The sequence below is a fragment of the Panthera uncia genome (genome assembly GCF_023721935.1).
Source record: "Panthera uncia isolate 11264 chromosome A3 unlocalized genomic scaffold, Puncia_PCG_1.0 HiC_scaffold_12, whole genome shotgun sequence".
NCBI lineage: Eukaryota > Metazoa > Chordata > Mammalia > Carnivora > Felidae > Panthera > Panthera uncia.
Genome location: NW_026057579.1, coordinates 14483291 through 14501912, shown reverse-complemented (window position 1 = coordinate 14501912; position 18622 = coordinate 14483291). Strand labels below are relative to the sequence as shown.

The 18622-nt window shown below is 38.1% G+C and overlaps 1 protein-coding gene across 1 annotated transcript in view; it reads left to right on the top strand.

Moving 5' to 3' along the window:
• Window positions 1-18622, top strand: part of YIPF4 (Yip1 domain family member 4) — a 29742-nt gene continuing 11120 nt past the window's right edge. Inside the window, exons 1-3 of the mRNA XM_049652327.1 lie at window positions 1-319; window positions 15083-15236; window positions 17354-17525. Coding sequence (XP_049508284.1) covers window positions 241-319; window positions 15083-15236; window positions 17354-17525 — 405 coding nt within the window. The 5' untranslated portion in view covers window positions 1-240. The remainder of the gene's footprint in view (window positions 320-15082; window positions 15237-17353; window positions 17526-18622) is intronic.

The following is an 18622-nucleotide window of genomic DNA, read 5'->3' as shown; positions in this document are numbered from 1 at the left end:
GGGCGCTGTCACTGTTATGGTCCTGTCAGGGCGCCGGCGTCGTGGTGTTTGGGCGGCCGCCACCTAAGAGACTTTGGTGGGGCAGACTCGGGGGCAGCTCGTCTCCGGCCTCGCTCCCAGCTTGCACCTCCCGGCTCGCGGGCCTCACCGTAGGGCGCGCGTGCGGGCCGGTGTCGCGGCCGCCTTGGGGCCTGGGCCCAGCCGCAGCCTCCACCGCCGCTGGCTCGGAGGGGCCGCGAGATGCAGCCGCCGGGCCCACCCCCGGCGTATTCCCCCTCGAACGGGGACTTCACCTTTGTCTCTTCGGCAGACGCGGAAGGTGAGCTTGAGCCCCAGGTGGACGCGGGGTGCGACGCGGTGGGCTCCTTGTGGTGCCGAGGCGGTTGCGGCCGGGTGGGGACCGGCAGGGAGCCGCCTGGGGACTCGAGCCCTCTGCGCCTGCCCGGCCTTCCGAGGGGGCCTGAGTGGACGGAGGGCTTTGGGAAGGCGTCCCAAATTACTCACTTGGCTTCTGGCTCTCCCCACACCTCAGCGGGGCCCACGGAACCGTAAGATTTTATTTCTGCAATGACTTGCTGTTAATCAAAAAAGGAGTGGTCCAGTTGGCGAGGGTGGGTGTCAAAGAATGAAAACGAGGTAGGAGAGCTGTGTTCCTCTCTTATTTACCGAGAGAGAACTTGATGCCGATGTTAGATTCGGCACTGCGAATACAAACTTCTTAGAGGAGTTCGTGTTTTGTATGGACTCCGATATCCTGCCTACGTCCCAGTTTTCCTCCTGTTGTGTAGTGTTTGACCTCAATATTCAGAGAAGCGGGCCCAAGTTTGTTTGAAAGTTCTTGTAATACAGTTAGGTGTCCCCAAGGGCATCTACGTATTTCCTTGTGCTGTTGTGAGGAAGCCGTTGTGCCGGAGAGATTTTTCTTTTCCTACATCGTAGGAAAGTTTTTCCTCCTTTTCTCTGTTCCTTACCAGACTCTTTCTGACCTGTTTCTCTGCTAGTCGGTTTCGAATTTTATTAGACTGTATACACCAATTATTTGCCAACGACTAGACTTACTGCCCTATATGAAAAAAAAAAGTATGCATAAAGCTGTAGAAATTTCAATCTAGAGAGCCTAACGTTTGCTCAGAAATCTGATTTCAGAGTGCATCAGTTAGTATAGCTTATTTTCCTTTGTTTTGTTTTCCTTGTTTTGATTTCTCAGTGGCGTTGTTTAAAAAATAATATTGTAGGGGCGCCTGGGTGGCTCAGTCGGTTAAGTATCCGACTTCAGCTCAGGTCACGATCTCGCGGCCCGCGAGTTCAAGCCCCGCGTCGGGCTCTGGGCTGATGGCTCAGAGCCTGGAGCCTGCTTCCGATTCTGTGTCTCCCTCTCTCTCTGCCCCTCCCCCGTTCATGCTCTGTCTCTGTCTCAAAAATAAATAAAACGTTAAAAATAAAAAAAACTTGTGTTTCACATAAAAACCTGCATACAAACATTTATAGTATCTCTGTTTATAATCGCCCAAACTGGAAATAACCTACGTGTCTTTCAGAGGTGATGAGATAAACTGTGGCATGTCCATATAATGTAATACTATTCAGCATTATTATTTTAAAATAATATTGTAGTTTTGGTCGTAACTTAAAATGGAAAATAAAATTTTTATTTATCGTGGAGAGCATAGCTGATACATTTATTTTAAAGCTAATATGAATAGGGACACCTGGGTGGCTCAGTCGGTTGAGCGTCTGACTTCAGCTCAGGTCATGATCTCACAGCTTGTGAGTTCGAGACCCACATTGGGCTCTGTGCTGACAGCTCAGGGCCTGGAACCTGCTTCAGCTTCTGTGTCGCCCTCTCTCTCTGCCCCTAACCCACTCGCATACTGTCTCTGTCTCTCTCAAAAATAAATAAACATTAAAAAAATTTTTTTAAATAAATATATAAATAAAGCTAATATGAATATTTGGTGAAATACAGCAACCCAAAAGATTTCGATTTGTTTAATCTATACTTGGTAGCATAGTGCTTCGGGAGGAATATCAAATTTAATTTTCCAGACCTTAAAAAAATGGCCTTTTGAATTGTTCAAAAATTTTGAATTCTTGTTCAAACTCGTGTATTTATGTATATATGTTTCCTATCCTCCCCCTGCCCCCAGGAATAACTTCCCTTTTTTTAAAAAAATTTTTTTTTAACATTTATTTATTTTTGAGATTGAGAGAGAGCATGAACAGGGGAGGGTCAGAGGAAGAGGGAGACATAGAATCCGAAACAGGCTCCAGGCTCTGAGCTGTCAGCACAGAGCCAGATGCGGGGCTTGAACCCACAGACCGAGAGATCATGACCGGAGCCGAAGCCGGATGCTCAACCGACTGAGCCACCCAGGCGCCCCTGGAATAACCTCTCTTAAATACACCTAAGAATTCTAACAATGATATAACAAGCAAACTCTCTGACTCTGTACACGAAACCAAGAAGCCTGGAATAAGTAAACCTAACGGATATAAGGTTTATTCGAACTTCTCCATTTAGCCTTTTAAGGATACCTACGCTTCCTATATACCGAGGATGTATAGACAAGGATAGATATATGTCTAATAATACCCTCAGGCGTATATAACATTGTACAGTTTAAATTTATAGAGTATTTTAAGCAAATAACTTGTTTGATCCTTATAAGAATTCTGCTGAGCTTCATTATTCTTGTATTTTGTCATGAAAATGAGGCTTAGAGAAGTTCAGTAACCTCTGCATGAAGGATCTGAATTAAGAGCTAGTGAAATTGTGATGCTGCTTTCTTAAATATTTTTATAAATTGAATAGTGTATCTGAAGAATAGTGTTAAGAGTCCTGGGTTTGCATCCTGGTTTTGCCAGTTACTGTCTATATGATATTGCCCAAGTCATTTAGCCTCTCTTAGTTTCAACTTTCTCATATACAAAATGGGAATTAATACACAGTGCTCAAATATTTTGCAAATGCACAGCACTTAGTACCGTATCTGGTGGAGTTAAGAGCTTGGTACATGTTGGCAATGCTGCTGCTGCTTATTTTTCACTATTAACTGGCCCCACACTTAGTTTTTATTGTTCTCTAACATGAAAATTTGACTCTGTAACTCCAGGTCTTTTCCCTGGTTCTTAAGCATATCATGTAATTTCTTTCTTCTCCCTTTTCCTGCCTTTTCTCTAACCATGAGTGTTTTCAGCGTACCTTCCTTCTAGATTCTGTCCAGGTCTTTCTTAATGATACCTATCTATACTATTTACGCACACATATCCTTTGTTCTAAAATGTGCCTCACTCAGTGTTTGTCTCCACACCTATACATATCCTAGTCCCCAGGCTTTGAATGCCTTTCTGCTCCTTACCTGAAGTTGAGAATTAACACTGAACTGGCATGCTCATTCCTTGGGGAAACCTTGCTTAACTGTCCCTCAGAAACAGACTTCCCTGGTTGTTTCTGTGTCCCAGCACCTGCCACAGAATCCAGACTATAAACATCATAAAATAATTGTTGAAGGGATAAATGATTCTTCCTTTCTTTTATCTCCTATGACATTGATACTTGGGACTATAAAACTTAGCACATTTTGTATAGTGTAACTAAAAAACTGCTGGATTTAGAGCCAGCAGACTTCAGTTAAAGTCCTGAGCCTTATAGTAGTGATGTGATATCGGGTGAGTTACAGAGTTTCTATAAACTTCCATATTGTCTTCTATAAAATGAAAAGCAGGGATGCTGGCTGGCTGAATCATAGAGCATGCTACTCTAGACCTCGGGGTTGTGAGTTTGAGCCCCATGTTGGGTGCAGAGATTACTTATTTGAAAAAAAATTTTTAATGAAAAATTTTTAATGAATAGCATACATAATGTGAGTTATTTAAAATAATGTGTATAAAAGCAAGTTCCATAAGTACAAGTTAAAAACGCATGAGCTATGTGTGAATCAGCCAATAAATGAGTAGTGAAACCCAGGCTGAATCATTCAAGTCTATGGTATAAAACTATATCCAAAAGCAGTACTGAAATGCATGTGTATAAATGCAACAGTGTAATGATACCATTATGTATATGTAAAGTGTAGCATAGAAGTTTTTAGGGATCCTTTGGCTTTATTTCGTATCAGATAAATAAGTAATTCTTTGCCTGGTTTATGTCCTGAGCACTTAGTAATACAGTCTGACTTAATCATAATTTGCATTTTAAAAAGATCCTGCTGTGATTCATATGCACATTAAAGCTTGAGAAGCACTGATTTAGAATGTTATGAATGATTATGTCTCAAAAATAAATAAATGTTTAAAAAATTTTTTTAAAAAAGAATGTTATGAATGATTAGAAGAGGAGGAAATTTTTTCTAGCTTTAAGATCACGGATAGTTTAATGGAGATGATAATTTGCCTAACTTTGAAGGATAGATAATGTTTTATATATATAAGATGGAATAAGTGCCTCCATGTGTAAGGGTCTGCATATGAGGAAGTCCCTGGCACCAAGAAATGGTCTAATAAGAGATAAATTTCATTGTACATAATAAATGCTATAGAAAGTATTGTTCAAAGGAGGAAGTGGTTAACTGCAGGAAAGGATCAAGGAAGTATTCGGGGACAGATCAGGTATATTTTGGAGGATAAGTAGGCGTTCTTCCAGTTGAAAGGAGAAAGAGCTTTCACTTAAGAACTGTGCCAGTACAATACATGCTGGAGGCCGTCCATGTCTTATAGTTATTAATCTTCACAGACCTAAAACAATGCTGATTTAGACCATGAGATTCTCAGGGTTAGAAGCCGTGCTTTACTCATACCCACTGCCTAGCACTGAGCCCAGCACATAGCAGGAATTCAGTTAGTGATGAATGAATGACCATGTGATACTTTTTGATTAAGATAAAGGTGTTGTGCTTCTAAAACTGAAGCCAGTACTAATTCAACAGAATTAAACAAGTAGTTGGAAAGTCATGAACACAGACAACTAAGCAAGAAAGATGATGTAAGCCACTGGATAGACATTTTCTCATCTTCATATTTTTGTACCTCTAAGTATCTTTGTATCTATATGGAAACATTCATCTTCCCTGCAAATCTTAAAGAAAAGGTTTCTTTCCTCTTTTCTAAAAGGATAACCCTCTACTAGTGCTTTTATGCCCATATCTTCTTGCCTTTTGTGGAACTTTTCTTTCTCTTCACTTTTTCTCTCTAGCATTTTCTCTTTCTTCTCTGTTTTTTACATCTCTACCATCACAGGTCCCCTCCTAAATTACAGGATTTTAAATTAAATTTTTAAGTAAAATTTTCACAGCCATACTATCTCTGTTATTTCCTGTTTCCTCAGCATCCAGAATCCCTACTCTTTGGCATTTTGCTTGCTTCCTTCCATCTTCAGCAGTGTTGCCCGGGGGGGGAGGTTCCATGACAACATAAATTTGACACATGACAAGTGATGTGTTAACCTAAGGTAAACGAGTTTCCTTAATGTAGAACTCCCAGAGCCTTTGGGGCACCTGAGTAGCTCAGTCAGTTAAGCATTCAACTCGTGATTCTGGCTTAGATCATGATCTCACGGTTTGTGAGATCGACCATGTGATGGCCTCTGCACTGACAGTGTGGCGCCTGCTTTGGATTTTCTCTCTCCTTCTCTCTCTGTCCCTCCCTGCTTGCTCTCTCTCTCTCTCGAAAAATAAATTAAAAAAAAAAAAATTAAACTCAAGTGGGGGTTGTAGTATACAGGATTTTCCAAACTGAGTGAACACCAAAAGCCTTTTGTGAAGAGCATGTCACAGGATCCAGATTCTGCAGAATATGCATAACTTCTAAAGACAAGTTTGATTTTTACTTGATATTTTATACTCTTAACAATTTGTCCCCACTCTATCTTATGCAGCTTTTGGAGATAAACTCTGCCTAACAGAAGCCTGCAGCTTCTATGCCTTTCTCCCTGCCATTTCTTTTCGTTGGAATGATTTCTCTTCTCATTCCTTCACTGCTGATCCCATTATCCCTCATAGCCAAATTCAGGTTCTACCTCTACATAGCCTTCCTGACCACCTCTCTGGTAACTTAGGCCTATTTACTCCTTTGGCACCTGTGATCACTTGGCAATTTGCATTGTCATTTACCTACAGAAGAGCGTGTTTTACAGTACTAATAGGGTTTTATGTTACATGCTATCTAAATTAGATTTTTAAATTGAGATATAATTTATATACCATAAACTTCACCCTTTGAAAGCATACAATTCAGTGGGTTTTAGTTTATTTATAAAGTTGTGCATCCACCACCACTGTCTAACCCTAGAACATTTCATCACTTCAAAAAAGCAAACCTATACCTATTTTCAGTTATTCTCCATTGTCTCCCAGCCTCTGGCAACCACTAATTTACTTTCTGTCCCTATAGGTTTGCCTATTCTGGACATTCATGTAAGTGGGATAATATGTGACTTTTTTTGTCTGGTGTCTTTTACTCAGTACTCAAAGTAATGTTTTTAAGTTTCATCCATGTTGCAGCTTGTATTAGTAACTGTTCCCTTTTCTGGATGAATAATGTTCCATTGTTTGGATATATAGTACTATCAATTAGATTGTAAACTCCTCAAAGTAAAAAAAAAAACAAAACAAAAACTCCTCAAAGTATCTCACTTTTTTATATCACTGTCAGGGCATTAAAGAAATAAGCTAAGTAATTCATAAATATTTATTGATAGATTAATTGACTAATACTGAAAACAGGGAAGGTACTAAAGTGAAAGTGACTGAATGTTTGTGATGTAGTTCCTCTTGCCAAAGGGCAGAAACTTGTCTCTAGTCTCTCTTTCACTTTTTCAATATTGAGTTGGTCATCAACTATTTCAGACTAGCTCCGGAATAACTGTATAATGAATCTATTCTTCCTTCTCTACTGACACTGCCTTAGTTTGAGCTCTTACCATTTCTCATCTATACCGTAGCCTCCTGACCATACTCCCCTGTGCAAATCTCTCCCCTCTTAAATCAGTCTTCCATTGTGCGACCAGGATTATGTTTCCAAAATACAAGTCCAATTTTTATGTTTGCTTTATTAAAAGGTTTTAATGTCATTTATTGATTTAAACTCGATGGAGCTATTTTCCCTTCCATTCATTAATTAACTCAACATTTGTTGAACTACATATTTGTTAGTTGCCTACCATATAGGTCAGGCATTGTTATAAGTGTTGGGGAGATCTGTTCAAAACAAAACTACAACAAAAACACTTAGTTCTTGCCATCATGGAACTTACAGACATTAATCAAATAATCACACAAATATATTATTATAAACGCTGTGAGGGAAAAGTCCAGAGGACTATGAAAGGAATCTAGTCTGGGAGATGAAGGAAAATTTCCTGAAGCAAGTATATGAGAACTGAAGAATGGGTGGCATTTAATTATTTGATGTTGGAGAAAACAGCTTGGTACAAAGTTTCTGAGATAAAGGGGATCCTGGTTCATTCAAAGAACTGAGAGGCTTAGTGTGGCCAGAGCACAGATGGGGAAGGGCAGAAAATTGTTCTGGGGAAGTAGACAGGGTGCATAGAGATTTTTGGACGTGAGCTAAAAAAAGCCATGGAAGGCCACAGAAGGATTTTAACCAGGAGAGTGAAGGAATTGCATTTTACAAAGAATCTTCTGGCAGGGCGCCTGGGTGGCTCAGTCAGTTAAGCGTCCGACTTCAGCTTAGGTCATGATCTTGCAGTTTGTGAGTTTGAGCCCTGCATCTGGCTCCATGCTGACAGCTCAGAGCCTGGAGCCTGCTTTGGATTCTGTGTCTCCCTCTCTCTCTGCCCCTCCCCAACTTGCTCTCTGTCTCTCTCGCATAAATAAATAAACATTAAAAATTATTTTTTAAAAAAATCTTCTGGCTACAATTCAGAGAATGGATTGGAAGAAGACAAAGACACGAGTGACTAGGGAGAAAACAGTAGACCATTATAGTCATGCAGGCAGGAGTCACAGTTTTCTATAGCTTGTGCTGGGAGTAGAAATGGAGAACAGTGGGCGGGTTCAAAAATATTTAGAGGTGAAAGTAACAATTTAATGGTGGATTGGATGGAGCAGGGAGCATGTGAATGAAGGAAATTGTCGAGGATAATTGAACTTCCAGTTTATCCAGCTGGATGGATAATGGTATCATTCACTGAAAGAAGAAACTAGAGGAAGACCTTAGATATCAAGAATGTAGTTTTGGAGTATTGAATTTTAGGTGCTTTTGACATAGTTAAAAAGAAACATTAAGCTGATAGTTGATTATATAAGTTGATATAAGAAGACTGGGTTCAATTTTTGCTTTTTGAGCTCAGCCTTCTTAAGTCTTCTTACCCCCAGTTATGGTCTGAATGTTTGGGTGTCCCTAAAATTCATTATATTGAAATCCTAATGCCCAATGTAATAGTATTAGGTGGGGATTTGGGGAAGGTACTTAGGTTATAAGGGTGGAACCCTGATAAATGGGAATAGTGCTCTTAATAAAAGATTCCACAGAGCTCCCTATTACTCCCTACTCCTGTATGTGGGTACAAGGAAAAGTCTGTAAGGCAGAAGAGAACCCTTACTTGATTTTGTTGGCACCCTGATCTTAGACTTCCAGCCTCTAGAATTGTGAGAAATCCATTTCTATTGTTTATAAGGCACCCAGACTATGGTCTTTTTGTTATGGCAGCCTGAACAGGCTAAGACACTCCTATATAGGAATCATAGTATCTACAACTTATAGTACATTATTGTAATCACTAAGTTGTAGACATAATAATCCAATAATTATTATCAGTGTTCTTTTGACTAAATGATAATTCTTTTAGTTTATTTATATATTTATTTGAGAGAGACAGAGGCAGCGTGAGCAGGGGAGGGGCAAAGAGAGGTGGGGAGAGAGAATCCCAAGCAGGCTCCTCGCTGTCAGCATAGACCTCGACGTGGGGCTTAAGCTCACATACTGTGAGATCATGACCCAAGTTGAAACCAAGAGTCGGACACTTAACCAACTTGCCACCCAGGAGCCCATGAGTAAATGATAATTTTTTGTCAAGGTGGCCAAACATTTAGCCTACTCTTTGTGTGAAGATCCCCCTCCCCAGAAAGGATATTACATTTGATACAAGTTAGTAGCATAGACAAAGGAATTGTTAGTTTCTTTTTTCTAAAAACTTTCTACTTTAAAAAAAAAATCGTATCCATGTAGATATTATCACAAATATACAATAGGCTAATGAAGTGTAATACATGGCATATAATGGGTGTGCAAGAATAGCTTCTCTTCCCTGTTTGAAAGTTGAGGGTCACCTGGGTGGCTCAGTTGGTTAAGCGGCCGACTTTGGCTCAGGTCATGATCTCACGGTTTGTGACTTCGAGCCCCGTGTTGGACTCTGTGCTGACAGCTCAGAGCCTGGAGCCTGCTTTGGATTCTGTGTCTCCTTCTCTCTGCCTCTCCACTGCTCATGTTCTGTCTCTCTTTCTCTCTCTCTGTCAGAAATAAGGTAAACATTAAAATATTAAGAAAGAAAGTTGAAACTGACTTTTTAAAAATTTTTTAAATTTATTATATTGAAAACATTTTTAAACATTTATTTATTTTTGAGACCTAGAGAATGAGTCGGGGAGGGGCAGAGACGGAGAGAGGGAGACACAGAATCCGAAGCAGGCTCCAGACTCTGAGCTGTTAACACAGAGCCCAACGCGGGGCTTGAACCCACAAACCGTGAGATCATGACTTAAGCTGAAGTCAAATGCTTAAATGAATGAGCCACCCAGGTGCTCTGAAAATGACTTTTTAGCCAGCCATTCATGGGGAGAAAAAAGGTGGTCAAGCAAAGTTTACCATTTAAAATAATTAAACTATTTATTTTCATATATTTTAAATTCATATTATATACATCTATAAAGGTGATAAAATTGCACAGAACTATATACAATACACGAATATGTGCATATAAAACTGGTAAAACCTGAATAAGGTCTGCAGACTATACCAATGTCAGTGTCCTGGTTTTGATAGTTCTATGACATGGTACCATTAGAGGAAGCTTGATGAAGGGTACATGTAACCTTTCTGTACTATTTTTGCAACTTCCTGTGAATCTACAATTATTTCAGAATAAAAGGTTCAGTTAAAAGACTCATAAGGCAAACAAAAGAAATTTCTGTTAAATGATGTTTATGCCAAAATGAGATTTAATTTTTCCAAAGGTAGGTTCAGGAGATTTAATTGATTTTTTTTAAGTTTATTTTTTTGAGTAATCCCTGCACCCATTGTGGGGTTCAAACTCATGACCCTGAGATCAAGAATTACATGCTTTTCCAACTGAGGCAGTCAGTTGCCCTGATTTAATTGATTTTGATTAATATGTACGATATAAAAAATTTACAATATTGAATAGTAAGGCTATTAAAACCATAAATCAAAATACTATGAATAAGAATATAACCTAAGATACAGTTTTATAAGAGGCTTTAAAATTTTTTCTTATGGAGTGACCTCAAACTGTAATGTGAATCTAGCAATCATTATGTACTTGCATTGTTTTCTTGATCTCTTTCTTTGACCTATGCAAGCATTAAAATGTTTTCTTAAGTAAATTTTAAAAGTTTTTAAATTTATATTTATTGAGAGAGAGAGCACGAGCAGGGGACAGGCAGAGATGGGGGGAGAGAGCGAGAATCCCAAGAAGGCTCTGCACCATCAGCTCAGAGCCCATTGTGGGGCTGGAACCCATGAAGTGTGAGATCATGACCTGAGTGGAAACTAAGAGCCAGATGCTAACTGACTGAGCCACCAAAGCACCCAAAATGTTTTTATAACTAAGATGGAAGAATGGACTTTATCCTTTCAGTGTGAAATGTGCTTGTTTTTTTAATTTATTTTTATTTATTTTAATGTTTGTTTATTTTTGAGAGAGAGACAGAGTGTGAGTGGGGAAGGGGGAGAGAGAGAGAGAGAGAGAGAGAGAGAGAGAGAGGGACACAGAATCTGAAGCAGAGCTGGATATGGGGCTTAAACTCAGAAACCACGAGACCATGACCTAAGCCAAAGTCTGACGCTTAACCCACTGATCCACCCAGGCACCCAAAAAATGTGATTGTTTTGTTGTGCTGCACAAATACACAATTCTGTTTTAGATTTAAGCACACATGGATTTCATTTTCCAATGAAATGCGGTGGTTTTTATCCTCATTCTTGTTGCTTGTTAAATAAGAAAAAGCTTCTTCACACATATAAGAAGTTAAAAAGTATCAACAAAATGTATATTGTTCATTGCAGGATATTCTTCTTTCTCAGAAATCTAGAACTCATCTAGCAGCAGAACAGTAAATCTCATCCTGAGTATACTATCTTACAGCACTGAGTTCTTACTCATCTTTCCAAGTGAAGTTGTTAGACTGCGAAGATTCAGAGAAAAGATCCCTCACCTAGTGATACACTTGAGTTTATTATTTTTTTTCTAAGTTTGTTTATTTTGAGAGAGAAAGCACAAGCAGGGGAAGGGCAGAGAGAGGGGAGGATAGAGGATCCTAAGCGGGCTCTGTGCTGACAGCAGAGGGCCCTATGTGGGGCTCAAACTCACGAACTGTGAGATCATGACTTCAAAGTTGAATGCTTTACCGACTGAGCCACCCAGGTGCCCCTACACTTGCCCTTTAAAGGAAGGGAGAATTACTAGTAAATCTTGTCCTGTAGTTTTTCCAGGTGGCTTTCTGTTAAACTTGAAATTTACTGATCTTCCTCACTCTCAGGCAAATAGAAGTGAAAACATTTTTAAGATTTTCTTTTGCAGTAGATTTTATTCAAAGATTTTCTTTTAAATCCACTTATTATCTTTACATGTTTTTATTTAGCAAATGACAAGAATATTATAAAATATATAGTAAGAAATAATTTAAAATTAATATTTTATAATAACTATCCTAGGGTTGACAACCAAGCTAGCTGGTTCTCACTCTGGTTTAACTTAAGATACCGGTGCTCCTGGAGTTGTTTGGAATCTTGTTATTTTCTGACATTCTTGTTAACTTGCTAACATGTTAGGCTAACTACCAGTTTTTTGGACATTTCTTGTTGCTTTTTGTACCTACACCTAATTATATTTTGGGGGCACTAAGGGACGTGTGAAACTGCTATTGCTGGCATTCTTGCATATGTTCGTCATCTTTTCTTGCTTTATGAAAATGGAATGAAAAATACTACAAAATCTTAAGCTAAAGGGGTCTTTTTGAGGTTCAGGCATCCATGCTATGACAAACTGCTAACCATATGACTCTTTATCAAAGTATTTCTTTGCACCATAATTTATATATCTTTTGTTTGTTTAGATTAAGAATTTTAAGTGCAGTCCTTTCTGGAGGCCAGGAAACAGTTGTCAAGGTCCTTTCCTGCCTTATAACTCTAAAACCTTTAATGACGCTGCCATACTAATGACTTCCTGATCGAAATCTTCCTCTTGTTAAATCAAGAAAAGCATTCTTTGTACCTAGTGAAATGGAATTATAGTTAACTTATACCTCTTTTGAGTTTTTTTTTTTTTTTTTTACTTAGATTAAAACAAGCAGAAATTAATTTCAGAGAATATTTTAATCACAAGATTCTATGATAGCATTTACAGGGACTATTTGTAAACTAAGTAGGGAAGGACAGTGAATACAAAAGGCCTTGCATTTTATTTCCAGCTGAGTAAACTCCCTTATAAAAACTTTAGAATCATATACTGTTAAACCTGGAAAGAATTTATTTATTTATTTATTTATTTATTTATTTTAGAGAAAGGGCAAGCAAGCAGGAGAGAGGGGCAGACGGAGAGAGAGAATCTTAAGATCTTTTTTTAATTTTTTAAATGTTTTTTAAATTTATTTTTGAGACAGAGAGAGACAGAGCATGAGCAGGGGAGAGGCAGACACAGAATCCGAAGCAGGCTCCAGGCTCTGAGCTGTCAGCACAGAGCCTGACGTGGGGCTCGAACTCACAGACTGTGAGATCATGACCTGAGCTGAAGTCGGACGCTCAACTGACTGAGCCACCCATGCGCCCTGAGAATCTTAAGATCTTAAACAGGTTGCATGCTCAGCTGGGCCCTGATGCGTGGCTCAATCCCAGGACCCGGAATCATGACCTCAGCTGAAATCAAGAGTAGGACACTCAACTGACTGAGCCATCCAGACACCCCAGGAAAGAATTTTGAACAGCAAACTGGAGACAAAGACATTAATGATTTGCTGTATTAATTAGTAGCTAAACTAGGACTTAGCCTTAGAATGCAAACTTTATTACAGTTAATTGCAAGAGTTGTCGCAACCAGAACAAGATGTGACTCATAATTGAGACACTGATTGATTGAAGTTTAAGCCAAAATTTTAATAGCACTTCTCCAAAACTAACCTAGAATTTAGAGTAATGTGCACATTAAGCTAATTAGAATTTAGAGTAATGTGCACATTAAGCTCTTCTTTATATTGTATATGATCTTTAGAGAAGGAGAGTCTGTGTTAAGAATGTTGTGCTTTTTCTTGCCAAGATTCTTTTTTTTTTTTAATTTTTTTTTTTTTAATGTTTATTCATTTCTGAAAGAGAGAGACAGCGCAAGTTGGGGGAGGGACAGCGAGAGAGGGATACACAAAATCTGAAGCAGGCTCCAGTTCTGAACTGTCAGCACAGAGCCTGACACGGGGCTTGAACTCACGAACCTTGAGATCAAGACCTGAGCTGAAGTCAGATGCTCAACCGACTGAGCCACCCAGGCGCCCCAAGATTATTTTCTAAAGTATCACTCCAGTCATGTGGCTTCTGGTTAACAGCATTGATGGTTGTTTAATAGTGCATATTGTCTGTGCCTACAGATTTTTTTTTTCTTAATTCCTGTATGACCTCAAGTCCTTTACTATTCTCATTTTTTCCCAACCAGAAAATGGGGCATTTGTACAAGTGTGATTATCTGTAATCTCTAAGGCACAGTTGAAACTATGAATGGAATTTATTTTGTAAGGTCTGTAACTGAATCTCTTTACTCCTTTTATTTTTTTAAAAATGATTTTTAAAATTTGTATTTATTAGAGCAGGCACGTACAGGTAGGGAAGAGAGAGAATCTCAAGCAGACTCCATGCTGTCATTGCAAAGCCTGATGTAGGGTTCAAACTTGTGAACTGTGAAATCATGGCCTGAGCTGAAATCAAGAGTTGGACTTACAACCAACTAAGCCACCCAGGCACACCTCTTCACTCCTTTTTAGAGCTGACCTAAAAACAAAACAAAACCAAAAAAAAAACCCAAAACACATTTGTTGCCCAAACTAAAAGATGAATAATGTGAATATATAAAGAAAAAAATTAGCTGAAATAGTGGGGATCTCTTACTAGTCAGATTTATCCAGAACCAAGCACTTAACATAGCTATTTGGTGATTTAAATGAGAGGATGTATGAATAATACATAAAAATGTAGAGAAAAATCTGTAGTTTTCTTTAGCAAATTTTCTGTAAGGTTTTCTGTATATGTGTAATGCCTTTAGAAAGAATTTATATAATCACTTTGTTCTGAAGAGTATAGTATATGTAATAATGAAGGGAATCGGAAATATCATATATTTTGTATATATCTTCCATATAAAGTTGTTACAGTCCTAGATTTTTTTTACCAATCTAGCTAATTATTTAAAATCTTTTATGTTTTCACTTCTCTCATGTTTCATTTTCTTGTTGTAAAATAAAAGATGGTTTTTAGATTTTTATCAGCTATAAAATATGAGGATCGTATGTAATAGCAGATGTTTGTAGTTAGAGATCTTCATATGATAGTTATTTTAGGGGTGACTGGGTGGCTCAGTGGGTTAGGCATCCAACTCTTGGTTTCAACTCAGCTCATGATCTCACAGTTTAGGAGTTTAAGCCCTGCATTGGGCTCTGCACTGACAGTGTGGAGCCTGTTTGGGATTCTGTCTCCCAATCTCTCTGCCTTTCTCTCTCTCTCTCTCAAAAATAAAACAAATTTAAAACATTTTTAAAAAAATGGTATTTTACTTGAATATGATGCTCATGTTGGTTAAGATTCACACATTTTTACCTTGATTTATAATTTTGTCCTCTCTTCTCCTAAGATCTTAGTGGTTCGATAGCATCCCCAGATGTCAAATTAAACCTTGGTGGAGATTTTATTAAAGAATCTACAGCTACTACATTTCTGAGACAAAGAGGATATGGCTGGCTTTTGGAAGTGGAAGATGATGATCCTGAAGATAACAAGCCACTCTTGTATGTAGAAATAGTAATATGTATTTTTTGACTTTTAGAACTAGTCTGTGGGATTATTGTATTCTTTCATGTTATTTAAAGACAAATATGGAAAATCTTAACCTTTTTGATGTAAGGTTCTAGCTGTTTTTCAATTTTACTAATAATTGGAAATATTTAAATAATGGGAGGATATTTTTAACCTAATGAATGGCTAAAATTGAATGAATTATAGTTCTGTCTCTCTCACACACACACACAAACACACACATGTATACTCCAAATGTTAGGGCTTACTTGGGCCTATAACTATCTCAAGTAAACATGCAGTTTAAGTAAAAAATCAGGGTGCTTGCTGTGGAAATTCAGTTTAAGGCAAATTAAAACTTCCAGAAAGGTTATCACTCTAAAATCTTTCCCATATAGAAATTCTAGAGCTACCACTAGAAGGACTACAGAGAGTCTTTCACTTTCTTCATGGTACTTGAAATGTTTTAAGTGATTATCATTTGCAAAAAAAGTGAAGAATTTAACAACTAGAGAAGGAACCTGTAGCTCTGTAAAATTGAGGCATTATCAAGTTAATCTCTGTAATTACTGGTAGATTAAGTGCTGAAACATTCTGTTTCTTAATATACCACATTTCATCAAATTTAAGACAGTAGATTTTAAGATGCAATTATTTTATGTTTATCAATAAGAAGGAAAAATTATGTAAGACAGTATAAAGCTAAGATATCCAAGGGCTGTCTTCTTAGTGTAAGAATAGATGAGAAAAAACCCACCACACATAAAGAGGCAGCAAGGATGTTTGCTTATCTCAAGTTGGCAATGGGTGGGGTGTTGGAAGAAAAATTTTCCCTGAGAATGGAAACCCCACACCATATCATATAAGATTGCAGTCTGAATTATCAATATAGTCAAGAAGGGCTCAGGCAGAAGATTTTAAAGTTGTCCCAAAGTAGTAGTTCCTCCAGTAGATTGGCAAATGGAAAGGAGGATCTTGGAAGCTCTTCGCTTCCCTCCAGGCTAAGGGAAGACACCAGCAATTGTGATAAGCATCCCAATTTTAGAGATGTTGAAATGTTGGAAATGTACTATCTTGGGATGCAAGCTGGTGCAGCCACTCTGGAAAACAGTATGGAGGTTCCTCAAAAAACTAAAAATAGAACTACCCTGTGACCCAGCAATTGCACTACTGAGCATTTATCCAAGGGATACAGTTGTGTTGTCTCGAAGGGACACATGCATCTCCATGTTTATAGCAGCACCATCAACAATAGCCAAAGTATGGAAAGAGCCCAAATGTCCATCGATGGATGAATGGATAAAGAAGATGTGGTATATATATTTACAATGGAGTATTACTCAGCCATCAAAAAGAATGAAATCTTGCCATTTGCAACTACATGGATGGAACTGGAGGGTGTTATGCTAAGTGAAATTAGTCAGTCAGAGAAAGACAAAAATCATATGACTTCATTCATATGAGGACTTTAAGAGACAAAACAGGGGCGCCTGGGTGGCTCAGTCGGTTAAGCGGCCGACATCAGCTCAGGTCATGATCTCGCAGTCCGTGAGTTTGAGCCCCGCGTCGGGCTCTGTGCTGACAGCTCAGAGCCTGGAGCCTGTTTCAGATTCTGTGTCTCCCTCTCTCTGACCCTCCCCTGTTCATGCTCTGTCTCTCCCTGTCTCAAAAATAAATAAAATGTTAAAAAAAAATTTAAAAAAAAAAAAGAGACAAAACAGATGAACATAAGGGAAGGGAAACAAAAATAATATAAAAATAGGGAGGGGGACAAAACAGAAGAGACTCATAAATATGGAGAACAAACTGAGGGTTCCTGGAGGGGTGGGGGGGGGATGGGCTAAATGGGTAAGGGGCAGTAAGGAATCTACTCCTGAAATCATTGTTGCACTATATGCTAACTAATTTGGATGTAAAATTTAAAAAATAAAAGATAAAATAAAATAAAAAAAAGAAAATGTAATATCTGTGGAATCTGTGAAATACAGTACTTCAGATGCAATGCTTTGTTGACCTATGGAGACAACACCATCATATTTAAACTTAAATTATGTTGCAGCTGAGTATTTAGAAGTGTGTGTCTTTTAAGAACTTTTATTTTATATTATAGGGAGGAATTGGATATTGATCTAAAGGATATTTACTACAAGATCCGGTGTGTTCTGATGCCAATGCCATCACTTGGTTTTAATAGACAAGTGGTGAGAGACAATCCTGACTTTTGGGGCCCTCTGGCTGTTGTTCTTTTCTTTTCCATGATATCATTATATGGACAGTTTAGGGTAAGTATATCTTACTTTATACAAAATGAAATATTTTAAGAGGTTTGAAAGTAAAAATGGCCAAATATTAAGGGTAATGCTACGTTATGTTTGAGAAATGCTTTACTTATACCCATTATTTCTGTATTGTTCATCTCTAGAACTCTTCTTAATTAAATAAGCAGGGAGTACCTTAGATTAATGCTTTCCATACTTTTACATCATCATTCACATAGAAAGTATTAGTATTTGGCAACTGGGGTTAATAGATGGGACTACTCTCAGCTGAGCAGAAGTGAATAGTGACTAGAAGTGACCAAAGAGCTGCCCTTGCCTTTTATGATTTTCCCCGTGGGATGAAGGGTTTAAAGCACAATACTCAATGTGTTCTTACCTTTTATTCATTTTTTTAAAATATTTTAGGGGTACCTTGCTGGCTTTGTTGGTGGAACATGTGACTCTTGATCTTGGGGTCATAAGTTTGAGCCCCACATTGCCTAGAGTTTACTTGAAAAATTAAATAATGATAAGGATTCCAACAGTATTTGTTTTTATATAATACTTTGTTCTACTCTTGGGGGCTTTATCTTTATTATCAAAATACAACATACACACATCACTCCTTAATTCCTAGTTTAAGGCGTTAGAGGAATAAAAAATAACTTCATCACAAAATGATTCGGAAATGAATTCACTTCTCATTGCTTCTATAACAAATTTCCACAAGTTTTGTGGTTTAAAACAGTGAAAATTTATGCTTTTATAGTTCTGGAAGTCAGAAATCCAAAATAAGTTCTAAGGAGCTAAGATTAAGATGTCAGCAGGGCTGGTCCTGTCTAGACTCCAGGGCACATTCTTTTGATTGCTTCTTCCCACTCCAGAGGCTGTCAGTGTTCCTTGATTTCTGACAGCATTACTACAATCTCTGTTATCATGGTCACATTAACTTCTTCTCTACAGTAGTCAAAACTCCCTCTGCTTCCTTTTATTAAGGACAGTTGTGATTACATTTAGTTCTCATCTGGATAATCCAGAATAATCTCCCAATAGCAAGATCCTTACTAATATTTAACTTAGATCAGTAGTTTATATCATGTATTCTGTTGGAAGTGTAAGGT